The sequence below is a fragment of the Echiichthys vipera genome (genome assembly GCF_963691815.1).
Source record: "Echiichthys vipera genome assembly, chromosome: 6".
NCBI lineage: Eukaryota > Metazoa > Chordata > Actinopteri > Perciformes > Trachinidae > Echiichthys > Echiichthys vipera.
In genome coordinates this window covers 20,442,951-20,470,900 of record NC_139831.1, presented here as the reverse complement: position 1 = coordinate 20,470,900, position 27,950 = coordinate 20,442,951, and the positions used below count along the sequence as shown (strand labels likewise).

Below are 27,950 nucleotides of genomic sequence, written 5' to 3'. Positions count from 1 at the left end.
CGGAAGCTAGTTGCAGCTTTACAGGAATGATAATGATATTTCCTTCAGAAGGATATGCTAAATAACTGTATTAGTCTATAAGGGTGGCAGCAGTTACCCAGTGACACACTAAACAGTGCACTCAACACACTACACCGAGCAGCAAGTGTGGCGTTCATAGACACTGAGAATGGACTTTACAGTGAAGTGGGAGACATCTTGTGTCCAGCAGGAAAACTTTAGAAAAAGAACACAATTTGCATTAAACGCTTCCAGATTTTTTTTAATGAGGTAGAAGGAGTGGAATCCTTTTAGAGGATTTTAATGTATAATGCTTTTTAGCTGAAAAAAAACCCCTATATCAGATGTACATGATTGTTCTGAGCAGACTATTTGTATATGTCTTAGAGGTTGAATATGTGGAATCTTTCTTAAAAGCTGAATGAAAGTATTGCTTTTCCATAAAAAAATATATTTAGTCTGAATTAATATTAAAAAAAATTTGACGGGTTCTGTTTTCATTGTACCAGCCATTGCGGGTTGCCAGGGTTGTCTGTTGTTCGGCGCAGCTGCTGTAGGCACTGGATGAAATCGAGTCCTGCAGCTGAGTAACCGGAGACAGCAAGCATTCACTCGATGGATTGAGATAAAGGAGTTCAATGGCATTAAAACGCACGCCAAAATGGCTATATTTCTCCTTGATCGGTAAGCTAACTTTCATGTTTACTTAGCTGTAATGGTAACTGTCAGTCAAACTCCTCTGCAATACTTGTATTTATGGTGGGATTTGCCGGAGGGTCTTGGTTCATACAGACTCCGGTCTCCTCCTCCAGGCTACTGGGCAACAAACATGGCAACCCGACTGCCAAAATAATTTTTTTGTTGTTGTGACGGCGATCTTGAGACACTAGATGGCGGTGTTCTGCTCGTACAGTCTATGGTCTGGAGGGGATTTTTTATATATATAATACTTTGACACAGGGACCCTCTACAACACAGACTGATAACAATAGCTAATAATACAGGACCTGTCGTGTAAAATGGTCATTGTGCAGCAAATTCCCTGGTTGGGAACATTGGAAACATCATTTAAGTGTGAGAGATAACAAATTCTCTTCAACCTTTGTTTCAACTTTCTTCAAGAATTCAATGTAATATGAGGTACATAATTCTACAAATTACCATTTTGTGGGGGAAGCAATTTTCTCTGAAGGTATTTTGATGTATTTTTCACTTGTTCCCTGAAAGTTGCATTCCCTGAAATTGAAAATTAGTGAGTGTTTCTCTGAGGTGCTCCTGGTGTGTTGTGTGGCGCACCTGCATGTCTTATCGCTAGATGGCGCTGTCTCCCCTTCAACAACTTGAAGTGTGTCGGTCCAGTCACCGGGGAGCCGGCACATGTTTCCCTGCCTCTCATGTTTCCTCTCACTCTGTTCAAACCTCAGAGAGGGAAAAGAGACGGCCCCAGTCTGCGCTGCTCTCTGCACGATCACTGCCTGCTGCTCTGCACTAAAGTCCTGGAAAATATCCCGCGGAGCCACGTGAACGCTGTTTGTTTCATTACATAACCAGCAAGAGACAAAACTGCAGCAGAGTACCCGTGCCGGTCCAAGAGATGTCCTGCGTGCAGAATATGGTAAGCGCCAGTTTTTTTCTTATCTCTCCGTGGTCCGCTCTACCCTGCACATGCTGAGTGTGTGCCAGTGTTAGGGCACGGTGTGTTTTTGTCCATGATGATGACATGTCCAAAAGTTTCTCCACACCGGACCTGAATAAATAAACTGTAAGATCTGCTTGACTGTGTAGATTAAAGCCTGCAGTGTAATGACAGTGTTGCTCTCAAATGGATCAGTGAGTGTTAGTCCCTAAATCAGGGTTAATCCTTACAGTTTGTTTTCACTGTTGACCTGGCAACTGTGTGTGTGTGTGTGTGTGTGTGTGTGTGTGTGTGTGTGTGTGTGTGTGTGTGTGTGTGTGTGTGTGTGTGTGTGTGTGTGTGTGTGTGTGTGTGTGTGTGTGTGTGTGTGTGTGTGTGTGTGTGCGTGTGTGTGTGTGTGTGTGTGTGTGTGTGTGTGTGTGTGTGTGTAGGAAGAAGAAGGATGGTGTTGAATGAGCAATGTTTTTTTATACATTTTTTTCTGTCACTTTGCAGAGCATGGTGGTCTCCACTGCAGTGTATTGAATAGTGTTTGGCCTGCAGGGCTGTTACTGTTTGGGTGGACGCTCGCTCACACTCCTGGGTCTCTTTTGATGCTCAGGAGTTTGGGGACAAAAGCTGTTTGAGAGCCTGAGTGTGTGTGAGGGTGGAGGGGGAGACACCGGCTCAGTCTTGGGGACTGCCAGACTGTTGTCGTGGAGACCAGAGGCCACAGGTGACCTCTGACCCGAGGACTCATGGAGCGTTGCAGGAAGAGTCCTTTGAGTGCGGTGGTTGTGGGTGCATGCTGACGTCAGTGAGGGAATCAGGTCTGACAATAGAGAGACAATAGATGTGTGAGGTGTTGTTGGAGACTGCGTGGTAACCAATCCTGTAATTTAGAAACATAGAATTCAAAGAGGTGATGGTGAGGTGATATAGTGCTGTCTCTGCTGGTGTGAAGTGTGTGACTGATTACGGCATGGCAATCACTGAGACAGCTTGAGTATTGTTTAGGGTTCAAGTCACCGCACAAAAATGCATTCGTTCATCTCCTTCAGCCCACTTCTTTATGACACAGAGGTGACCAACAGATAAGATGTTGCATTCAGCTCTCTTTTATCACCAACTGCATCACATAGTGCTGGGGTAGCTGGAGTTGTTTGAGGTAAGGAGTGACTGCAATATTACAGTATTCCAGGTTAAAGGGTTAGCACACACACACACACACACACACACACACACACACACACACACACACACACACACACACACACACACACATAAATACACAAATATGTTCTCATTTACCTCAATTTTTATGCAGAAGTTTTGAATTACTATTGTGAAACTTCTGCCACCAACCCAATAAAATGGGAATGAGTTGAATTGAATTTGTGCTGCTAATTAATTGATTGTTTTGGTCATTTATCAAGCAAATATAGCAACATGCTGAATTCAGCCTCTCATCTGTAAGGTTTATTATGGCTTGTCTCTGTTTTTTGTCCGAGTTTGTCTCTTTAAATAAGTAATTTGAAAACATCGCTTTAAGCTCTGATAACTTGTGATGTCATCACCTTGAACCTTTTTAGAGACATTAAGAGACAAATCGAAATAACGTTTAATCTTTTTTTTAAGAGGTGACACTGATCATTGCCACATAATTGACGTTGGGATAAACGATTGAAAGTCTCATGATGCTTGATTGATTTTGACAATATTGCAAAGCCCATCTATTAGCTGAAAGCTTGTTGGTTGATTTGTGACGACAGCCTATTAGCACAGTCTGTCTATTTGCTGCTCTTCTCTCAGCAGAATCAGACAGAGACAGCTGATGTGATGTTCTTCGTTCAGCTGTTCTGTGCTCCCATGGTGTTGTCACTCCTCTCTCTCTCTCTCTCTCTGTGTGTGTGTGTGTGTGTGTGTGTGTGTGTGTGTGTGTGTGTGTGTGTGTGTGTGTGTGTGTGTGTGTGTGTGTGTGTGTGTGTGTGTGTGTGTGTGTGTGTGTGTGTGTGTGTGTGTGTGTGTGTGTGTGTGTGTGTGTGTGTGTGTGTGTGTGTGTGTGTGTGTGTGTGTGTGTGTGTGTGTGTGTCCTGAAAGTACTGGCAGCTGATGAAACACTAATTCTGCTGATGGGTCAGATGTCTGACCATTTGCTTCTTGTTGCCTAACCTAGAGAGAGGAGGATACAAACTCTCCATCAAGCACAGTAAGTTTAAATAAACTCCACGCCTTCGTATTCCCACAGTATGTTACTCATACTGTAAAACTCTAATGAAGGTGTAAACCAAGTACTTGTCCTGTCAGAGCCAAATAAATCCAACATCGCCAATGCTGTTAGGCTTTTTCTTGTCGTGTAGTAGCGTGTAAGTGCATGGCAGGTCAGTCATGCATACTACAGTCTAGCAGATGGTGCAGCGGTGAGAGCTCAGTCATAATGGCACTGTGTTGGTTGACACAGATTTCCCCCCAGCCAGCTAATCAAACACTAATCAGCCCTTCCCACCAAGTTTGGTCCGTTTCCCCTCCTCAACACTGTTTCCTCAGATTCTCCTCCCCTTTCTCCCCATTTTCTTTTCTAATCTTGGGCTCATCCTATTACCCTATTCTCTTCTTCATGTCTGCACTCGTCTCACGACTCTTTACAGACAAGGCCATGCCTGATTGCTCTGAGGAGAAAGTGTTGCTCACTTAGCGCGCACTCACACTGTCCATCCGTACCGTGCCCTAGCACGTTTCACTGCTAAAGTCTAGTTCGTTTGACCAGTGTGAGTGCAACCGTACCGCACCTAGGCCTTGCCGACCACGGTCCGTTTGGAAGAGGTGGGCTTTTGTAAAGCAAGTTTGCACATGCACGAGGCCTATGGCGGTTCTGGCGTCATTTTATGTGCGCCTGTTCGGACATAGAAAAAAAGAAGGACGGACTATGTGCGGACATTTAAAACAATGGCGGCGAAAGGTTCACGTTGGTGTGATGTGGAGGTGGAGTGTTTACTGCAGATTTGGTCAGATGAAAATATTCAAAAACAGACAAGACGCACAAAAACTCTGAGATCTATGGAAAGATTTGTAAACAAAGAGACGCATTGCGATGACACGCGTGTGACGGCGTGATGACGTATAGGCAGCAAGAAGCATTCGCGCAAGGCCCAAGCAGTGTGAGTACAAACTGGCCTGGGCCGCGGTGGGAGAGGGAGGGGGGGACAAGTACCCTAAAGCACGGGGCACGGTACGGACGGACAGTGTGAGTGCACCCTTAGAGCTTTTTACTCCTCAGTCATCCCTCTACCCGTGGCTTGTCTGATCCCCTTTCTGGGCCGTCTGTCGCTGCGATTAAAGCCTGGCTGGGTTAAGAAAATCACCCTGGGGCTTGGCCAGGCTGCCTGCCTGCATTCTGCCACTGTTGGATATAAGGCAGTTTCACATAAAAGCTGTAGTAAATGGTCTGATGTGTGTGAGCAACTTTCAGATAAAAGAAAAATTCTGCACTAGATGATCAGTGGTTGAACTGACCACACAAACAAGGGTTATCCACAGTGCTGTGTGAGATTTTGTGTGAGCTCAGATTTCATTAGCCACATTAAAACTTTTATTACTTTTTTAAAAGAAATTCTTGGGTCAAGTTGCAGGGCTAACAGGCTTGAATTGAGTTATTTTCCGAGTGCCAACAGAGAACACACCTATGTTAATCATTATCCCCAAATGACAGGTTTTCCCTTATAGATGAAGATTGATCTTTTAAAAACTATATTGTCATTCCAGACATTTCCTCCTGGACTGATTTAAAACTAGAATATTTAAAAACTACAAATTCATTCAAAGAAAACCCCTTGTTCAAGAAACACGTTAAAGCTGCACTCATCAGTACTTTATATTAACAGCGGCTCAGTTGACTATAAGAATGGAGTTGTTTGTAGAGATGAACCCACAGAGAAATATCACCCAGCTCTGCAGTTCTCTTCAGCTCTGTTTCAGCTAAAGAGTTCAATAGCTAGAAAAATAATCTGGCTGAGTAATTCTCTCTACGACGGGCTCTGACGGCTCCACCACTGATTTAACATGAATCGGCTGAAAAACAGCCAACCAGAGCAGACAAGTGCTAACGAGGGCGGACTAACTGCCAACAAGGGCGGACTTGTTTGAACGGTGCAGGACACACCGCAAAAACTAGGGCGACTGAAGCTCACGATGGCTGAGCTTTGACTGACTGCCGACTGTCGGCTTGGTGTCTCCTTGTCTTTAGCTGTAACAACTTTATAAGATAGATAGATAGATAGATAGATAGATAGATAGATAGATAGATAGATAGATAGATAGATAGATGGATTGATAGATAGACAAATAGATAGATAGAGATAGATAATTACTTTATTCATTCCCGAATGGGGAAATTATATTGTTGCAGCAATCTGGTACAACTGAATATGATGCAATAGGTGGTCTTATCTCAGTGTCTGTGTTTACAGCCTTTTTGTTGCTCTCAAATGTCCCCAAAACAATATTTATCCCACTTATATAATATATAAGTGCAATGTTGGTGGGGCTTTTTTAATACCTGTAAGTCAAATGTAGATATTGTCAAGTTCACAAATGATAGATGATATATAAGTGCCTTACATGCTTATTTTTCGTCACTTTCAGTGGTTGAAACGCAGGTTGAAACGGCAGGCATAATAAATTATAGCAAAATCTCCACTTACCAGTATTTCCTGAGTTATTACTGACTGTGTGGCTGGTTGACCTGCCACCTTGCTGCTGAAAAATAGTTTTATCCTCATGGGACAAGTGGGACCCTGTGACCTTCAGAGGGTAGAGGTCTGAGAGTGCAGGAGGGTGGACAGACCTCATGCTGTGACCTTTGTCTATAAATGTCACCAACTCAGAGGGCACACGAGAAATAGGCGCTAACTCTGACAGCATCTCAATCTGGGACTATTGTGTTGTTAACAAATGTAGTCACATTTCCCTGTGAGTCAGCCCAGCCTTATCGTTTCCTCATGTTTTTATTGATCAGGCTTATCTCCCTTCTATAGATATCAGCAGCAATGGTTACATTGTGTGTTGGGATGAGTAGTATGCATACAGAGTAATTGGCACATGTCGCTTTTATTTAGTCTGAAGAGTTGTAGCGCAGCAGAACAAAAGGCCGTGAGTCAAAGCCCTCCTCTGTGAGTGGGCATTGTTGTATATTTATATCTACGTGTACAAGTAGCAGTCATCGAGCCAGCCGCAGCTCTTTTTTTTTCTCCAGTAGCCTTTCAGTTTGCTATCACATCCTGTTCTTTTACACAGGATCAATACAGTGGATTTAAAGGTTACATTCAGTTGCAGCGACCTGCATATGTCTCACTCGGGTCACACAGGTAGTAAAGTGGAACAGTGGTTAAGACTCACTGGCACTTTACTTTTACCTTTCTTGTTTGTGTTTATGCCTCCGCTCCAGTGGAGGGTCGTCCGTCCATCTCATGAACCCTGTAGGAAATGTCTTGACATTTGGCACAAATGTCAACTTGGACTCAAGGATAAACTGATTAGATTTTGTTAGATATTATTCCTTTAAGAATGGAACTACTCCCAAATGATTCATTCTTGTTTCTTCTATGGGAAAGCTGTTTCTGTTAAATAAGATACTCCCGCTATCTTCTTCTACGTCCTTACTGACACAATTTCATAATGTCATGTCATGTTTTTCTAAAAGAACTGACAGAGACATGGAGCTCAGGTGGATGTCTGACCGCGGATAATGTTATTTCTGAAGAGCCAGACATCCGTGCCTCCCATAGCTGCTTCCGGTAATGTTATTGTCCAAAAGAGCTTAGGCAGAGGAAATGAGTCTAGCTTGGGTTGTTGTCTCGTCTAGTTGACTGGTCAGACAGGTACAGTATCTGTGAGCAGGCTCCGACTAGTCCCTCTCTGTTCTTCTATGGACTCTACATTCCTCCTCTCTCTTTGCCCTGTCCTCCCTCCTGCTGCTGCCATTTTTCCATCCATTCAAACACGCATGCACTACTCCTCCAGGTTCCAAGAGCTTTCTTGTTGCCGGTTCTCTTTCAGCCAGCTGAGAGACTTACAACCGGGTATCTTTGGAATCTGAGACTGGATGTGCCTGTGGGGCCCCTGTTAATGACAGGGGTACAGCGGCACCTGCTCAAGTGCTAGACTGGGCTGCCTAGCTTTGATGGGGTTATCCCCTTCTTTCATTTTTCAGCTGATTTTCTTCAAATTGCACTCGGCAGGCCCAAAGGCACCACAAAACATCACATTCTTGCTCTGGAATGCGTTTAATAGCATGCCAATTGCTACGTTGTGCATCTTTGGTTGGCAAGGTGATTTATTAGCTGGGATTCCTGTGTGCCCACCTATCGGTGCCAGCTTTAAAAAGTCCAGAGACCTTCTTCTCTCCCCTCAACTCAAGAAGCAAGGAGTCGATCTCTTCTCCTGGTTGAGGAGCAGAGAACAATGTCCTCTCTTTTCTCCCCCCTCAGACATGAACGTCTCCAGTTTGAGTTATGTAACTTGATACGATGCAGAACACGTCCAGTAACCCAGCCTCAGGAAGAGGGACTTACACTCAGACTATTGTCCAGACAGTCCATGCTGAGACAACCCCCACACCACTCTCATTTTCCATTCATTCCTCTTCTCTCCTCTCTTATTTTTTCCTACCGTCATCCCTCTTTCTCTGTGTTCCTGCTGTCTGTCTTTAAACCCAGGTCTGATCCCTCATTATTGTCTTATTATCCGCAAGCAAACAAGACACATTGTATTGTTGATATTTGTCCGGTGAAGCTGGCTCTCTTGTGTCGATGCAGGGTCTGAATTCACTGCCTCAAAGCTGTTCACATGCGGGGCTTTTGTTTGGGAAACTGGGTGAACAAGTCCAACCACACTGGCCCCTGAGAGGGCTCAAACAACACAAAGGGATGATCAGGTGAGGAGGGGAAGAGAGAGGGTGTAGGGTGAGTAGGAAAGTACCAGGTTCTCCCAGAGGAGTGAAAACTGCCTTATAGCTGCTCTGCAGAGGACGACTAAGTGATGTCTCCCTGTTTCTTATATATAACACAGTTAAACCTTTAGTGATGCTGCTGTCTGCATTGAAAGCATCAGCTTAGTCTTCTGTTTAGATTGGTATAAAGTCATACTGTCGTGGCCTGCGGGTCAGCAGGTAGTACCCATGCAGCTCCCTCCCATCCACACCTCCCAGCTGCCATCACAGACTGAGAAACAGGAAGTCATGTGGCGTGATAATCAGTTGCACGAGCATGAGACAGAAAGAGAGAGGAATAGAGAGAGCATGGGAGTGGGAGCAGAGTAGTGAAGTTTCAGGTGGACAAACGGACTAACAGGTAAATAAGTGACTTTTTCCTTTTATTTTTATCTCTATTAATACGGGGGGGGGGGGGTTGTTAGAAAGGTCAGTCTTATGACACTGAATTTGAATAAACCCCAGTCTACTGGGTCACACTGGGCTCCAGATCAAAGTAAGAACTCAACTAACATGTGTGTGCATATTTTTACGTTCCTAAGCGTGCCGCTGGGAAAAGTTTGAATTATTGACATGCCAGCAAGTCCAATATGCTCTGAACTCACTGAGATTTAAGGCTGTACTTTCAGAAGAACAGCTTGAGCTGCAGAGAGAAGAAGAAAGCAGCCTGATTGTTAATGACTCATCCCAGGAGGCAGGCTTGTTAGCAGTGGAGTTGAATTGTAATTGGATAACTTTTTAACTAAATCTTTTCTCCTGGGTGAATGAAGTCACACTGAGCAGCAGCCTCTGCCTCCCCATTCACTTTCAGCACTGAACAAATGTGCTAATTAACCGTAAATTATTGAATGTCCCAAAGTGAAGCCACATGGTGCTTAAAGAACAATATATAGGATTATCTGCTCCGCTGAGCTGTACGCCTCCAATAAAACCTCCTTAAGTATGTTCTTTTTCTGAGGTTTTTTTTTTTTTTGGATGATTGTCTGTCTGATTGAGTCTATTTGTGTCCCTGGAATTTCCCCTGAGGACTATTGATGGCTCAATGTTGTACCCAAGCTGAGTAACAACATCTCATTAGACCAACTTGTATTGTTTCCTCCACCACGTAGGCTCTGTTTTGGGCTTGGTTTATCAGTTTGTTTGTCTGGTTGTTTGTTTATCTGTCAGCAGGATTACGTAAAAACGACTGTCCCGATTTTCATTAAACTTGGTGGAAGGGTGAATGAAGAACCCATCAAATTTTGGAGTGGATCCAAACTATGGAGCAGAGATACAAATTATTCTCCAACTATAACAACTAGTTGTTGATGAATTGTATAGCTTGAGGCAAAACGTCACAGCTGCACAAGGTGAATTTCTTCTCATGTTGATGTTTCATTGTTCATTGTTACCAGCCGTGACGGCAATGAAACCAAAGTTGTGACCGGTGTTGGATGAACCAGCTGATTTCAAGTAGTTCCCTGACGAAACAACAAACACTCACTTTATTTACGGTGAAACTCCACGGGAGGAAAAAGTGCTGATCCTCTGACTGTATCAGCATGCGTCAGCACCACTGTTTACTAGCTGACATGCAGCCTGCTTGACTCTTCCTCTGGTCTGACACTGCAGATGACAGCAAAGAAAAAGTTTGCTGGGATGTGAGCAGTAAAGCTTTTTATCTTTGCAGGCTATTTAGGCTTAAATAGGAAAGCATTAACATCTAGAGCGGTCAATATTTAGCTGCGGTCCACACGTTTTTCCTTTTTTTGTGTTTGTGCTGAGTGTGTGGTCTGGCATTGAGGGTGTGTGGATGGATGCATGTATGTTCACTGCAGCTGTTAAGTGGAAGTGGTTCAGGTGTGGGTCGATGTGGGAACCACTCGATTTCTATCTCTATTAACAGAATGATGACTCCTACATGAACCGCTCCAGGAAACAAAGGAGCCACAGAGAGAAAAGAGAAAGAGAGCCCCCCCCCCCCATCCTCGCTCTAATGAATTTAATAATAAGCTAGCTCTTGTTCTTTCGTCTTTATCAGCTCAATTTAACACTGTACCGCTCCCCCGCTCTAATTATGTGGTAGAACTATCAGTCATTGAGTGTCTGATATTACAAACTTCACATGGGAACTAAGGTGATTTGGATAATACACACTTGTTAAGTTTTAAATAACCCACAACACTTCAGGACCTGTAGCAGAGAAACAGGCCCCTGTCCACATCACCCCTTATCAGTGCTGTATGGGTAATGTGAAGGCACATTAATAATTACCTGGTGAGAAATGTAAGGAATGTGAGTTTGTTTCCTCACATCGCTCTCTCCCTTTACATTCTTCACTCTGAAATTGTGCTCTGTGTTGAACACACTCTGCTGATAGCAGCACTTAGCAAACATTGTACAGGCTTTGCTTGTTAACAACAGAAACCAAACAGAGAACTTGAAGTGGACTGAGGATACGGTGAAAATAAGTTCACTCTGTTGATGCTTGCTCAGAAATTCCAATGAAGTTAGTGAGAAAATATTTCTCTCTGGTGCTGTTTTTTTATAGTTGTTGACCTCCTTGATGATATCAGGAGAAGAGAAACATTCTGATCCAGTGTGTTTATATATGTTAAAAGTGGAACATTACTGTTTGAAAATTTGAAAAAAAAAAAAAACAGCTAAACAGGGTTATGTTGATCTTTTTTTTATTTTTCCCCCTCATCACACTTAAAATACTGGGACTATCTGCAAAACAAGAACAGTATGATTTCTTTATCGCCATGTCTTCTGAATAGATCATCAGCTGTTGCTGACTTTAGCTGACTGTTAGCTTTAACCTCAGCACTGTGTGTTATTAGTAAGACCCCTTGTACAGGGTGCTTTAAAGTTATCTAATAAGTCAGCCAAACAACGACGGTTTTGTAGAAATGAGATGCTGCTTTTGTCTGTCTGGCGTCGAGGGACCATTATGATTGTTAACTACACTATGTGACGTTTGTGAAAAGAAAAGATTGGCAGATGTGGTTTTAATAACCAAGGGGTGCAGCATGGTTTAGCTAACGCACAATCTTTCAATTCATTTAGAAATGCAGGACTCACTATTTGTTGTGATAGTGGAATAGATGGATAGTGTGAGACGTGCCGCTGGACAAAAACTATATTTTATTAAAAGGAACACAGTGCGTGTCATTCAATTATATTTGCTTTTATCAGATTTACCTCTAGTATCAAAACTGTTTGATCAGCATGTTGCTGCTTTTACCACTCAGCGTGATTGGTAGATTAGTAGTGTGTGTGTTTGTGTTGGGGATTTGAAGGGCAAGTGGATGTCACTTAAAACAACACTGAGGTCAGGTACTTATCCGTATGCTGCTAGTACTAATATCTCTCTCACACACACCCATAGAAGTTGAACTTGTAACCTCAGTGATGGATCGACACAGACATTTATGTAAACAAAGTTAGGGATTATGTAATCAATCCTTTTTCACACCACAACTTGAAGAACCGGATATTTTAACAAAACAGATTCTTTGTACGGTCGGGAGAGAACTAGAGCCGGGGTGTTGTTGAATAAATTTCCCCATAAATAACACTATTAATACATTTGGAGGCTAGAGGTGGCCCTGTGGACACACTCTCTCGGGTGCCATCTTCTCACACTAAAGCAGCCTTATGCAACAACAGTCAGATCCAGATCAATAAGGTTCCATGAAACACCAGTCCGACCAGTCACCCCAGATAACCCCACCATTGCTGCTGTAGTCAGAGCTTATAATTGAATTCTGTGTGGAAATACAATACCGTAAAGTCAGCAGAGGCAGAAAAAGGCCAAGGCGCACTGTGCAGACCGCCATCAATAGGCTAACAGATGCAAAGGTAGGAAACCCACCTCAGCCTGTCCGCCTCAGTGGAAGTCTTGACAGCTGATTTTGTGGAGTGAGACCAGGTCAAAACCAGCAGTCAAGATCAGAACGGTGAGACTTCTAAACAGAGTTGTAGGGCTCATAAAATCCTCTAAGGAAGCCATTGTTTCTAAATTTGTCCCAAGTTTTGAGTTTGGAGGTTTTCTTTTCTGGGTCAATAATTATGTAGAGTGCTGTGGAAATGATTAATGACAGTTTCATGACATTCAGTTTCATCTTATCTACTCCGCACAAACTCGAGACCAATTTGGAGAGAAAACCAGCTCAGATCCGCTCGACCACTAAAATGTTGTAAATGAAGATATGAGATAATGAGATGGATGACAGGCATGGCAGCAGTTGGGGAGGAAGAATTTATCTTTCACATTAGTCACATATAATGTAACTTTACTAGGCAGGCTTTGTATACTGAGTTATGATATGTTTCAGTCATGTTTAGGGGTAAACCTTGAGATACTGTATGTCCTCAAAATTAAAGTGAAATACAGACATATTATCCAATGGAAAATGTGCAAGGTCCAACTCAGAGGTTAGGGATGTGCTCCTATATCACATGAGATTGTGTACAAAATGCATTTCAAATGCCCAAACCATTAAAAAATGTTATCATAAAGCAAATAGACAGGCACCAAGATGTAAGAATCTGTCAGTACGACCCGCAGCGTATTTTTGCACTTACATTTTTTCTTCTTCTTTAAGTTATACTACAGTGATGTAGTGTAGTGTTGTTGTGTTGACACTGTGTTAAACTTGCTTTATATAAATGTCTATGTAAACTTGTTTAGCAACTGCATTTTTACTTTTATTATATTAGTACAAGTCAAAAATTGCTTTAAAAGCCTATTAGTGCATCACACAGTGTCAGCAGAATAGTTGGGCTAATATTTAATTCATAATAATGAGTTCAGAGTAAGTGTGTTTACTAGCACAGCAGTAACCCGAATATGGCCCTTCTATGGATAAGGGACTAATCGGATCATTGTAGTTCCCCACTTATACTTGAAAGGGGTTGAATGGTAAAATGACGGGAGTAACTCGACCTCCGGTAAAGTGGGTGGCGCTCCGCCAACATACAGTTTGTCAAAATCACAACGATTTGGAAAGCGGGGAGAAAACGACTTTTGGACAGAATTACAACAGACATGGGTCTTCTTGGTAGTGATGTTACTTGCCAGGGCGAAGTCCTCAGACTCTTTATTCATTATTCGCCGTTGCTTCCTTATTCAATTCCATTCAATTTTATTTACAGTGCCAATATGGCACCCGATGGAGTGTGTCCACAGGGCCAAATCATATCAAAAGTTATCTCAGGACACTTTACAGAGTAGGAAAAGACTTATTTATGATTTACATAGACCCAACAATTCCCCCTTTGAGCACAGTGGCAACGAGAACCTTCCCTTTAACCGGCAGGAACGTCGGACAGACCCAGCTCTGTGGAGGACGGCCATGGGTCTTGACCTGTTGGGGAGGAAGAAAAGGAGAGCGAAATTGAGAAAGGACAGACAGATGGACAGAGAGAGAGAAAGACAGACGGAGAGACACTTCCAGAGATCCGAGTAACCACAAAAGTAACAGTAATTTTAACAATATATATAGTAATGTGAATATGACTCATATGTTATGGCAGTTAATATAGCAGAATAGTAAGAAACGAGCACAACCAAGGCCTTATATATTCTTTTTCCCTGTCAAAAATCATTGCCGCGGAGTGGGGAGGGGCAGTTATAACCAAAGGAGCATGCGCAAACACGTAACCTGATATAACTCCGGGAACACTGTTTACATGCATGAACATACAATTACTGAAGGGGTTACCTAGGTCTGTTAACCGGGGTATGAAAACTCAGATTTTACCAGGGGTATGGTGTTTGAGAAACCAGAGTATGCCCTAAACCCAAATATAATCAGATTTTAACACTGCATGTAAATGCACTGGGTGTATACAATGGTATAGTATAATCTGGTCAAGTGTTCCCTAAAGTGTCAGTTCTCCCCTGTTAGAAAACGTCTGTGTCTACTCTTGACTGTCTATGTGCTCAATAGCACCCTGTATCTACGGCTGTGACCAAATATGACCCATTGACCTCTGTAAAGGCTCAAGTGTTGCTCATCAATGGGGACAGTGTGAGACTGAACACTGGGCCTTCAGCTTTAGCACCACCACGTCTAACCGCCTGTAAGTTATGTCCCATGTTTCACAGAGAGACTGCTCATCATCTTGAGTGTCATGAAGTGAAAGTCGACCTTTAACACACAGTTCTGCCGGCTCTCTCATTCAGAAAACAGAGGACTCTACTGAATTTTCATGTCTGTGTGTAGCTTGTCAGAATTTATTGACACAGACTGCCTTCAGACGCGCAGAAGAAGGAACATTTCACGACCCTGCTGCTCAGCGTCCTGGCTCCCCAGGAAGGCCTCAGGGTCTGTGTTGAGGAACGATGTCTGTCTGCCTGATTGTCTACCTTACATAATGAATAACCTGCTAACAATTAGGGGCTGCTGCCGAGCACTCCTCTGCTGTCATGCCCCACAGCCAGAGACACTCACTCATTACACGCTAGCATGTAAAAGTCAATCAGAGAGTTTGATATTTCCTTCCTAGTCGGCCTCTGGCGCAGTTCACCCTGCTGCTGCTGCTGCTGCCTACAGATTTAGACAGTTGATTCTCCACCATATGTGACATGTCTGTCACATGTGAAATCACATTAATTAAATGTTGTGCTCTCAGTGGTAGACACTGGTCACCCAGTCTGCCCATTTTTATTTGGAGTAGTCGATGAGATCCTTGTTTTTTTTTGTCCAACATGTTGAAAAGTTGCCCTGAATGGCTTTTGTGGAGTGCGATGTGTTTTTGCGTTCCCACGGTGACCTGTCCTTGAAATTTTATATACTTGCGTTGTTGTCGCTCAACTTGCACAATATATTGTGTGCTGTGCTGTCGGCCATCACTGGAACACAGCAGAGAAGTGTTCACTGGGGCTTCAGATTATGATCATTTTCATTGTCAATTCATCTGTCGATCATTTTCTCAATAAATCAACTAGTGGTTTTGTCTAGGGATGCACTGATCCAACGTTTTATGTCTCGATACCGATCCGATACAATTGTTGAATTAATAAAGTGTACACCTCAGCATGTGGAGGAGACTAAAGGCATCAGCCTTGACTTAAACATTACTTCCCCTACTTTCTAAAACAAAATGTAACAAATGAACACCTCAATACTGAATTGTTATGTATTTATTCATTTGTTATTGAAATAAACAATTGTGCACCGGCTTAAACTTCTAAAAATTTAAATTAAATAAGTAACTTAGACAATAAACAGTAATGGAACTTATTTGTAAATATTTAGTACAAACAGGAATTCAAATTAAAAAAATATCAGCTGAACCTGATAACAAAGTAACTTAAATAATAAAGTGCCGCCCTTTTTAAGAGAGTTTTTACGGCAAGTTTTGTCTCTCAGACTTGCCGTAGTTGTTGTGATGTAAAGGCAAAGCTGTGGTTTTACCTCTCGCTATTTTTTATTTCAGCTGTACCTTAAGGAACACATGTCTATAAGTAACTATCCATATTTGATTTAATTATGTAACATTTTGACTACTGAAACTTAGTTAAAACTGTTGTTGGTTCGTGTGGAAAAACGTGAACTGGGCTTGATGCTAATCGTGCAAGCCCGTCTTTGGCATTTTAAGTGTTCATTTTAATTGAATATTTTCGTAACTATTAATAAAAGAAAATCATAGCATAGGCTATTATTACAGTGTTATGAACACATTAAAATTTGTACATTTGTATCTTTATTTCGGCTCACTGAACTAAGTGAAATACCGCCATACAGCTGAGTCTTCGCTCTCTCCATGTTGTAACCAAAGATATTCAGTTTACTGTCATAGAGGATGAAAGATACCAGACTGTATTCACATGTACGAAGCTGGAGTCAGAGAAATTTGACTTTTTTTTCTTAAAAAGGACTCAAATCCATTAATCATGTTGGGTCCTTGAATTTGAGGGAACGGGATCTGTAAAGTCATTGAAATGAACTGGGCAGATAATGTCCATAATAAGTCTGTTTGGGTCATTAAATGTGGCAGAAGCATCTTTGTTAGCAAGATGCGTATAACTAACGACACTGCCATAAACCCCCATGATATCCTGTCATAGCAGAGTATGAGGAGTTAAATATAATACTGCAGCCGTCTGTAGCGAATAGATTAAATAAGGCCAGTGGCTGACTTGGTAATCGCTCTGTAGTGTTTTACACAACTAACAGCTGTGAAAACTAGCGAGCACAGCTTTGATAGAGCTTATATAATGTAACAGTGTGCGCTGTGTGGGAGTTTCAGATGTAACCTGCAAAGTTACCCCACAAATAAAAGAAACTTTGATCGCGGATCAGGGGAGTGAGAGTGCCGAGGGAAGAGGGCAGAGGATCTGGAGCTGCAAACAGTGCGTATGCTTTTTCCGGGGCTGTGTTGAGTGACCCGCGTGCACACACACAAGTGTGAGTGAGCGTCCGTGGGAGTGAGCGTTCTTGTGCATCAAAAACTGACGAGCCCGAGCTTGTGTTGTGTAAAGCATCTTTGGAATTTGGCTTCCTCGTCCTTCTTTCCTCTGTCTCAGTCCCAGCGCTGACCTTTGTGTCTCTTGAGGGTTTGAAATGTCCCCTCTTCACGCTCAAGCATTTCATTTCATTGAAACCTGATTACAATATTTTTAGGAGAGAGCGTCCTTGAAACCCTCCTTTTGAAGCCTGCATGCTTTGTGTTCTTTGTGATTAAAGTGAAGTGGCAGTTGTACGGTTATATCACCCTGAGGAAACTCGAGCTAAAGCCTTCAGTGTGTTTTTGAAGCCTCGCTGAAAGCCTTAAAAAGCTCACACCTCATGTTCACATCTTTCCTGTTTAGTATGCACTGCTTTATATCACAAGGATTGTACAGGATAATGTGATTTTTATTCCTCCTTCAGTTTAACATGAACTATGCACTCTCACGGGGTTATTATAGTGACGCTCATCTACATTCAACAGGATGCCAAAGTGTTCTGACCGGATACAGTCAGTAAATGTGTTTCATTCATGTAGTGATTTCACTTTATAGCTCCTGCTTACAGCATTTAACTTTTGCAAGGAGGCCACCAGAAACATGAGCAGCGGCAGTGGCAGGTAAAAGTGTACAGCATCAGATCGATAGAGAGGCTCATCCGTTACCTACACACCACTTTGACACGGCAATGTTAAACATTTTGATCAAAGTTTGCACTGCTTTGAAAGAAGCATAAATCAACAACAGAGCACTTTTCAATTAGACCATAACTGTTCAAGGCTGGTAGGAAGCACTGCTTTGATATATATATATCCTGTGTGTGTGTGTGTGTGTGTGTGTGTGTGTGTGTGTGTGTGTGTGTGTGTGTGTGTGTGTGTGTGTGTGTGTGTGTGTGTGTGTGTGTGTGTGTGTGTGTGTGTGTGTGTGTGTGTGTGTGTGTGTGTGTGTGTGTGTGTGTGTGTGTGTGTGTGTGTGTGTGTGTGTGTGTGTGTGTGTGTGTGTGTGTGTGTGTAAGAGATTTAAAGGTGTGTGTTTGTCGGGGGGGCTGGGCTGTAAATCTTGCTGTCTGCTGGTTTACTCAGGCCCATAAACTAGAAGGCAATTATAGAAAACAACTGGATGCAAGATTTCTTCAGTCTTGCTAGATTTGTGGTTGCGGCCTAAAATGACTGTTACCCTCCTATCTAAAGGAATTGATTTGCCGCCCACCCCACCACCTCAGCCCCAGATTCCCATCAAGCATCGATTGGCCTCATGTCTTTGGCAGGTACAGGACACAAACAGAGTAAAATACCGTGACTAAAAATACTGTCAGACCTTGGCTGGTGGCCATTAGGTTTGAAACACTCATGATTTATTCATATGGTGTCAGACACATACTGTACGCACTCAGCATGACCTGCACTGACTCACATTTGTCATGTCTTACTCTGACCCAAGACACGAAGACTTCCTGGTTGGACGGACAGACCAAGTTGTCACATTATACATGATTATATTCATCATCATTGATTAAAAGGTTTCTCTCCTGAGCCTAAGTTGAGCCTGTATTATATTGGCTAATTAGAAGCCGGATGTTTTAGTGGAAAGTTTTACATTGGGAGAAATTGTACCTCATGAATATAAACATGAGCAGCTTGGGCTGCTTTCATCTTGGACTGGCTGAGAGCCCGGAGTGGAGTGGGCTGGAGCTGCCGTTGCAGAGCTTTCTATGCCTGTTTTAACCATTTGCATAATTGTTATAACTATAGAGGCCAGCAGTGCAAAGCTCTTGATAAATGTGGATTGTATTAGAAGCAAGAGGAGATCCTAGAGTGTCACTGCTGTGCTCATATATAGTGTACAGTATTTCTGCAGCAAGAGAGATATTGCTTTAAGGTAGTGTGTCAGGAGTGTTTACTGACTGAGAACTGAGACCCCCCCCCCCCCCCCCCCCCCCCAAGCTTTGTTGTACACAATGCGTTTTATGTAAAACAACACTGTTTCGTCATGAATCCTGGACAATTTGTGTGACAATTTTGGTGTGGCACTTAAAGACAAAAGCTCCTGAATCTCGTGGTCTCTACAGTTAGACCTTTTGTGTAAATCACCCGCTTGTTGGTGCGTTTATGGACACTTTAATATCTGAGTTAGTATAAGAGCCATCTGTCAAACAGCACCCTTTCTAATGCAAGAAAAACAACATTCATGTTTGCTTGTTGGTGATCTTTCAGATTGGATCTTGTGAAAACATACCGTTACAGAAGAGTTGTTTTTGGAAGCCATATCTCAAATATCAGATATCTTTGAAAGTACGAAGGAGGAAAATGGATTACCACAGATCAATATCATGTTCTTTGTGATGGATTACCAATCTCAAGCAATTTAACTCTCTCCGGTTTACGTTCATAATAAAATAAAATAAATCAAGACCAATAGCTACAAGTTAGAAAATTAATCTTGGTGTGGTTGGAAAAATGGTTAGCAGTGCTGTTAAAGACATATAATGCTAATTTTCAGGTTCATATTTTGGGTTTCTACTCCATGTTAACATGCGTTTTACACTGTCTGAATATACCTGTACTCTGTAACTCTGTCTGAAACACACGTCTCTTTAAAACCCCTCCTGAAAACGCCCAGTGTGCTTTGAGTGGTCAGCATTTCTTCTGCGTCTCTGCCGCAGGGGAATGACTGTAGCCGCACTTTCTACCTTTATATAGTATAGTTGTGACATCACAATTGTACAAAAATCCTGACGGCTCATTTGAAGACACAGTTTCTGAATACGGGCCGTGTGCCTTTTTCTGTGGATTGAGTGTTAAATACTTCTGTAGTATTTATTAAGCACCACAAGCGGCACTATAATAAAAAAGACATGGAAATCTAACTTTTTGCAATATGAGAGTTATATTTAGCTAAATTAAACAAAATGTTTGATATGGCCCTTTAAACTCTACCTGTTCTATGAGTGCCACATTATCTGGCTGAGCACAAAAGGAACTCCCACCCCCCAGGTCCTGTTAATAGTCAGAGAGACTCCACTCTGCACACTGTTTGTGTGTTTTATGGCCTTGAGAATGTTTTATGGCTGCTGGGGGTGTTTATGCACGGGAAGAGAGAGGGTCAAAAGGGTGAAATCAATAGTAAGCCTTAATGAGGTTGTCTGAAAAGAAGGAAGGGAGGGGATATGCGGGTGATTTGACAGACGATGTTGAGAGAAGATTTGCAGCGTAGAGCTGAAGAGGCTCAAACTCAAAGTGTTGATGTAGCTGGTTAAGTTTTCTCAAAGGCAAAGGAAAATGTTAGCCATTGTATTGTTTATTTTCTTTACAAAATGCTGCCTGCGGTGACTTACGTAAAAAACTTAATCTCACACAGACAGCCATAATATCTGGACCACGCTAGACTTATTAAGCCAGACTATGATCGGTACATTTGTATACACATGATTTTCATGGGAGACAGGAGATTTGCTGCCGCAGCACTTGATTGTTTGTCCGTAGTGTGTATTGATACCAAACCACTTTTTTGAAGGAAATGAACCCTGTTATACAGTAGTAAACTTGTTGAATCAGAGTCAAGTAGCAGGACTGTAATCCTAAAAAAACAACAACATAACCCTCACAGATTCACGTGATCCTGCAGTCTTTTGATTTGTCCTGTCGGGAAAGAATAACATGAGCTTCTGAGAGGCGAAACAGATGCTGTAACAACAGTATTATGAAACACAACATTTTAAATTGGTTTGGGATTTGTCCTCTTTGTAAATACATCGTTTTGCATTCATTGTTCTCCTATAAAAGGTTTTTCAGGGAGATCAGTATGTGTGTGATTGTTTTGTAGTGAAGTGCAACACTGTGATGTTGTGAGAAGCAGAGTTGTTGTAGCTGTGCCCTGAGACAGCTGCCTTTACTGAGACACACAGCTGATGAAACGTCTCTCTCTACCTCCAGGGATCAACATCCACCCAGAATAGTAAAGGAGCAAGAGGTGAAGTATATTTTCAGTACAGTACATTTTTTAGCCACATTGAATTGACTAGACTAGATCGCTGTGCTCTGAGAATGCAGGGCTACTTGTCGTTCCTAGAGTCTCCAAAAGTAGAATGGGAGGCAGAGCCTTAAGCTACCAAGCTCCTCTCCTGTGGAAACAACTCCCAAGTGTTATTCGAGAGTCAGACACTGTCCCCATATTTAAGAGTAAACTGTAAACTTTCCTCTTTAATAAAGCTTACAGCTAGGGCTTACGAGCCCTTAGTTATGTTGTTATTTTTAAGCTGATTTTGTTCTGCTTAATGATGCTTCTATAGGCCTAGTCTGCCGGGGGATAATACTTTTCCTGATACTCTATAGTCGCACTATAGTCACTGTTACTTTGTGGTTGACTGCTTCTCTGGAAGTGTGTCTGTTTGTCTGTCTTTGTGTCCATCTTCGTCTCTCTCTGTCCATCTGTCCATCTTTTTTCTCTTTTCTTCCTCCCCAACCGGTGCAGACAGATATCCGTCCTCCACAGAGCTGGGTCTGTCTGGGTCCTGCCTGTTATAGGGAAGGTTTTTGTTGCCACCGTACTCAGTGGGGGAACTGTGGTTTATACCTACTCTGTAAAGTGTCCTGAGATAACTTTTGTTATGATTTGGCACTGTAGATAAAATTAAATTAAATTGAATTGCTGTAGACATTCATGGTGTCCAGAGGATGATTTTGGCTCTTACTGTGGTTAGTCGTAATAAGCAAATGTTGCTATGTAAATGTAGGCTAACATGCAAAGCGTAAAGAGTCACTACGTGTGAGTGTGTTTTAAGGGAGCACTCACACTTGGCATTCGTACCATGACAAAGCATGATTCACATCTAAAGTCTACTTTGTTTGACCAGTGTGAGTGCAACTATACCAAGCCTAGGCACGCTTCCATGCTCTGGCCTGGTTGAGAGAGGTGGGCTTCAGCACGGCATGATTGCACATGTACGAGCACGACCATGGAAGGTACTGTATTTATAGGCGTATGAGCAAGAAGCAATTGTGCCATGGCCCGGATCTTTTGAAGCAGTGTGAGTGCAGGCCGGGCCTGGCCAGCAGGGGAGGAGGATGGGGGGACAATTGCATTTACACAGAAAATTAATCAGCAACTATTTTGGTCATTTATTTATGGTTTTAAATCATTTTTAAAAGAAAGAATGCAAAATTCCCAGGTTCCATTCTCTTAAGTGTGTTTATTTTTTTCGTTTTCTGTAGTCTTCTGTGACAGTAAACTCAAGGTCTCTGGGTTTTGGACTGTTGGTTGGACAAAACATTTAAAGATGTCATGTGAAAATAATCACAAGATCATACTGACTTAGGTAATTGTTAGTTGCAGTCCTAAAAAGTCCAGAATGAACAGGTACCTTGTATTTAAAATGGTAAATTTGCTTAAAACACAGTTTGCTTTCTTAACAGAAAGCCTATAATGATATGTTGCCATCAAGAGAAGGTCATCTTGGTCATCAGCTCATTACTTACGATAAACAGGTTGACCTACTTCACTTTTCATTTTCTCTTCTTTTACAGTGCACCTTTGCTCCCCACAGAGCCCTGTAACCAATGGCAACCTCAGTCCAGACTCTTCCTCTGACCCGTGGCCCCAACAAAAACTTCCGTAACCCGTTGCCCCTCTCGTCCCGTTGCGGCATGGGAAGTGTAGGCAGTCTGGTTGAGAGGCCTGACGTGTCTCCGACTAAAGGCAGCCTCGCAGTGCCCCAGGTGAGACCCAAACAGACCAACGGCCTCCTAAAGAAAGGCTTCACCCAAAGAGAGCTACTCAACTACCTCAACATCACCAGGTGAGTGCTGCTCTAAAGAAGCAGATGCTTTTTGTAAAACATTTCACATGCTGCAATGTTGGCGAAGTATTCTGGAAGCTGTAAAACGTGACAGGACTTGACCCTAGCTGACCTACTGTGCTTCCAAACAGAAAAGAGCCTAAAGCGAGCAGTGATGGCAAGAAAGAGGTTAACCCTGGCCGTGAGGAGGACAACTTATACGCCAAGGTCTACCATAAAGACGGCACCGAAGTAGATTTAACAAAGAACTCACTGCCGAGTGGGGGCAAGTATGCAAAGGTGAATATTGCTTAAAACACTGCAAAAGGTCAATCTAATAAAGTTTATCATGAATTTGGATGCTCAAAGAAACTACATTTTACCATATTATATATAATTTAACTCATTAGTATAAGAGAAAAACAGATAACTTAAAGAGATCAGAGCAATCTTGAAAGTATTACATTTCAAAGGCACTTGAAGGTATGAATAGAACTAGATCTCATTCACTGATACAGGCACAGATGCAGCTGAACTACTTCCCTTTTTTATGAATTATATACAGCCAGTGACTGGCTGCTGGGGCTATGTTAAATTGATCAGTATCACATTTATGTATCTCAGGCAGCGGTTCGCAACACCCCTGTAGCCTGTTACCGACATAAATCAGCCTCAAATCTCATCCAGCTCAACGGCATAGGTTGAGAATCTGCTGTGTTGCTGAATTTATTGCAGAAATCAAACCTCACCTTCTTTTTGCTCGAATTGATCAACTCTAAGAACACAGAGGGTGGGACAGCATCGATTTAATAGAAACACTGTGATTTATTGTGCCGTAGCCCGGCCCCCTTTGCTGTGAGTAATGTCTCTCTCTGCCTTTTAGCCTTCACTCTGCTACTTTCTGCTATCTTTGCCTCCTCTAAGAGTGCCTCTTCCTTGGTTTCTCCAGGCTCGTTTAAGGTCTGCCTTCAAGCCTGTCACCCCCAAAAATTTCAGCTCCATGCAAAACCTCTATCCGTCTTCCAAGTCGGAGGATGTGGAACACGGCCTTTCCAACGGGCTGCACAGAGCCTACGCCCATGCCCCCAAAGCTGTCTCCACCTCTTCCTCCTCTTCCTCACCCTCCCGTCACGCAGGACCAACACCCAGTGGTAACAAGGTATCGTAAAACTATGATTGTTACTTTAAGCCTTTATCCAGTCCCCATGAAACAATGTCCATGCCAAGTCATTGACCATTTATGTGGTCATTCACTTATCAGAATATCTCAAAAACCTTTTCATAGGCTTTAATTAAATGTGTTGGCAAGTTAAGCTCTGGGAACAAGTGAATTGAATCCAGTCTCCACATTGATTATAGAAGCAAAACAATTATATATATAATTTTAAATTTTATTCAGCCATTATTTGGGACTATTTTCTCAACCTATTAATGTCTCAGTATTGAATAACTGTATATTTATGACTGTCAAGGCCCTCTCCTCAGTGCGTGGAATGAGTCAGGAGGATGATAACCTGTCAGACTCGGGCCATAACTCCATGAACAGCCTGCCGCCATACCGGCCTCCCTTCCGCCCACACCTGTCTCACATCAGGTCTGCCGCAGCATTATTGTCTTAGCACTACTTTATATTCAAAAGGAGTGTTGCTATGATTGTTTTTTTATACTCATGACTGTGTGGGTGTTGGTGATAATGGAAGACATTTTAATGGTCTTCGGGGGATTATTTTTTTTTACCCTAGTGCATCTATGGGCCACATCAACACCATTGGCTCCCTTGACCGCACCTCTCTGGGTGCGAAGGCTGCAGGGTCAGGGGGCGCGGCCATAGGGGAGATGGCGTGTCGGAGCATGGCAACCCTAAGCCGTCTGGCTCCATATGGAGGGGAGGCTCCACCTCCTTATGAATGGACACTCTCCCTGTCTGTTGAGGAAGTGGTAAGTATTGGATGTATGGATGGATGCATGGATGGATGGATGGAAGGGGAAGTCAGAATGACTTACAGACTGGTAATTCCTTCATGTCATTTTTTCCAGGTCCGGGATCTGGAGGAACGCCTGGTGGAGAAAGAACATGAGCTGAAACAGATGAAAAGAAACCTGGATGAGAGTGAGGGCGCCATCGCTCAGGTGAATCTCATTGTCTGTTTTTCACCATTAACTAGCTATACATCTAGCTGCTTATCTTTTGAAGTTTGACCCCCATCTGCTTGCTGCATGCAGGTGTTTGAAGGGAAACAGCGTCTGTGGGAGAAGGAGGTGGAGGAGCTGAAACGCCTGTATGCCGCCAAGCTGCGTCAGGTTTCCCAGCATGCCCAGCGCTCCCAGCGCAGCCTGCAGCTGCAGCTGTTCAAGGCCCAGCAGGAGAAGAATCGACTGCAAGAAGAGCTTGACAACCTGAATATGGAAAGAAGCCATGAGGCTGGAGCCATGGCGAAGCGAACCAGCCCGACTCTGGAGGAGACGCAATGGGAGGTACAGCCTTTGGAGGGGAGGGGGGGACTTTATTGCAGGGAGCAGCACTTAAAAAGTAGTAATTACAGGGGAGATAACTGAATTCCTTTCTCATTTGTCCTGTTAAAATGATCGAAAAAGGTCAGTAAAAATGTATCTGTCTCCTGTCCCTATCCCTTATCTTCCCATTACTCTCTCTCTCTCAGGTATGCCAGAAGTCAGGAGAGATCTCCTTGTTGAAGCAGCAGCTGAGGGACTCCCAGGCGGAAGTGACCCAGAAGCTGAGTGAGATCTTTCAGCTGAAGACGCAGCTCAGGGAGACCCGCACAGATCTGCGCAACAGGGAGGGCCAGATAGATGCACTAAAGCTAGTCCTGCAGGGGACACAGCATCGCAGGTGCCCCTCTCAGATTGGACATGAAGACGGAAAGGGAGCAGAAGACAGTCCTTCAGCTGGGGCTACAGGTAGATTTATGTATCCGTCTCTTGTTACAGCGTATATATCGTCACTGGCAGTGTTTTAACTACGTGCTTTGATGGTTAAAAGGAATATTCCTTCCTTTAGTCATGCAGCAAGCGCTGATAAAAAACAGGGACTTTACAAAAAAATAACTGGATCTAACTGATAAACATCAAAATATTTCAAATCTAGTTGAAGGGAAATTTCAGTATGTTTTTAACCCAGTCAGACACTTATAACAATCTGAGCCTGTCAGTGGCAAAAATAAAGACTTTTACATATATTGTCGGTGAGCAGTTGCCCTGTTTGATTAAATTGCAGCGCGGTTCACAGCGGCCAGGCTGCAGTACTCACACTCAATACTGGATCAATTTCACAAAACGCTGTTGCCATTAGTCACTTACACAGAAATACATGGGTCATACATTTTTCCAAGTTGTAAAATACTGAAATCCCCCTTTAAAGCCTGGAAATTGGAGCCACAGACTTCTGTTTAACATCACAGCTAGTGAGGCATCCGACCTGAGTTTCTTATCAACCCAGCTAGAACTTGTCTGGGTTATTTTGAATTCTTTACATGCAACATTTACATGTACCCAAAATCAGGTTATTTGACTAACCAGGTCAGGAGGAGAGCTCTCTGCACATTTAAAAGCAGCCAATGTCTTTCATTATATTTCCCCTAAGGCTCTGCTGGACTGTAGTTGAAGCCATGTGGACCTTTTCGTTGCAGGAGGGTGTGGGGGCCCTACAGAGGAGCGTCTGCGCGCAGAGCTTCTGCTGGAGCGACGCCAGTGCGAGGCCCAAGCCATGGCTTTTGAGGAAGAGAGGCAGACATGGCAGACAGAAAAGGACAAGGTCATCCGCTACCAGAAGGAGCTGCAGGCCAGCTACTTAGAGATGTTCCACCGTAATGAAGCGCTGGAGAGGGAACTGCACCAGCTGAGGGCATGCAGAGAGCGAGGAGGAGGAGGGGGAGGAGGAGGTGGAGGGAGCAGAAATGGGACACTGGAAAGAGAAGTGCCAGAGCTGAGGAGTGAAAAAGTGGATGAAAAACAAGAGGACAGACTTTCCTCTGGCTTGCCGTGGATAGAGAGAATTGAATCATCTGAAATTTGAATTTGGAGGACTTAAAGGTATTTGCAACGCAAACTGTTTTCTCCCTGATGAATGGCTCTGTGGAAGCCCAAGCCTGCCAGGAAAAGGGGAAAAAATGACTTACTATGTCAAAATATTGAGAGAAGTAAACATTTTTACTTACTAAGACAAAGTTTAAGGAACTCAAATTTGACCTATGTCAGAGTTATGAAATATGAAGTTATTAGTTATACATAAATAATATGAATTACTAAATCGCAGGGAATGCCTTTCCCATCACCAAAACCATTGGTTATCCGTCTGACAAAGAGTTAGCTTTACATAAGCCTTTTGATATTATTTATTTGTACTCATGCAGATATCTGTTCATAGAGACACCATCTCTCAACTCCTTCTCAATTCTCTAGCTCAACTTGCTAATTGCTAACAATGAATGCCTCTTGGAAGAGGAAGTCTTGAACCGGATGTTCGCTGGCTACACCGGAGAGCCTGAAATATTAGCCGTTGCCCAGATAGCTGATGGGTTCTTAGATTTCCTATGATGTAAAAATGAGTCAACAATATGAGATAGTACGTTTGATTTATTATCTCATAATTTTGATTTATCTTTATTTTTTATCATGCATCACTTTTCACCTGCTTTTCTTCTCCTGGTGAAAATGGGCTTCCATAGTTTCCTGTCCATTTGCATTCTCTGTCCATGCTCCCTTGTTGATTGTTTAATGCCTTGATCCTGCAAAGACTGGACCAATAACTTCCTACAGACATAGGATAGGATACACTAAATGCTGAGGGTAGCTGCACAGAAATAGTCTGTGCCTCGTCTGTCCTTGGCAGAAGAGTTGCGTCAATTCTGTAAAAATACAACCAAAACCTGGACTGTCCTGCTTATGACTTCTGTGCAATTATACACCTGTAAATGAGCAAATTGATATCCTGATATTAACTGGTCTCTGTTCATTTGGTATTCAATTTTGGACTGCTGTAAAGTCTTGAAAGTAACCAAAGGATTCAAAGGGATTCATGTGTTTAGTCTGTGCAAAAGGTTCTTTAGATTCACGGTTCACCTGGGTTCTGAGAGGAGAGCTGCATCTCTACGTTAAGTATCGAGGATTAAAGCGATCT

The 27,950-nt window shown here is 42.8% G+C and overlaps 1 protein-coding gene across 1 annotated transcript; it reads left to right on the top strand.

Moving 5' to 3' along the window:
* Positions 1-1,576: 1,576 nt before the first annotated feature.
* n4bp3 (NEDD4 binding protein 3) lies at positions 1,577-27,231 on the top strand. Its single transcript, XM_083914757.1, has 10 exons — positions 1,577-1,615; positions 22,583-22,834; positions 22,966-23,113; positions 23,763-23,972; positions 24,286-24,407; positions 24,556-24,751; positions 24,851-24,943; positions 25,037-25,288; positions 25,474-25,732; positions 26,461-27,231. Exons 2-10 carry the CDS (start codon positions 22,596-22,598, stop codon positions 26,844-26,846), a joined length of 1,905 nt encoding a protein of 634 aa, XP_083770883.1. The 5' UTR covers positions 1,577-1,615; positions 22,583-22,595; the 3' UTR covers positions 26,847-27,231.
* Positions 27,232-27,950: the final 719 nt, after the last annotated feature.

Coding starts and splice junctions, on each gene's coding strand:
- n4bp3 (XM_083914757.1), top strand. CDS start 22,596: ATGGCAACCTCAGTCCAGACTCTTCCTCTGACCCGTGGCCCCAACAAA. Junction 24,752..24,850: donor CCCTGTCTGTTGAGGAAGTG/GTAAGTATTGGA, acceptor CATTTTTTCCAG/GTCCGGGATCTGGAGGAACG. Junction 25,733..26,460: donor TCCTTCAGCTGGGGCTACAG/GTAGATTTATGT, acceptor TTTTCGTTGCAG/GAGGGTGTGGGGGCCCTACA.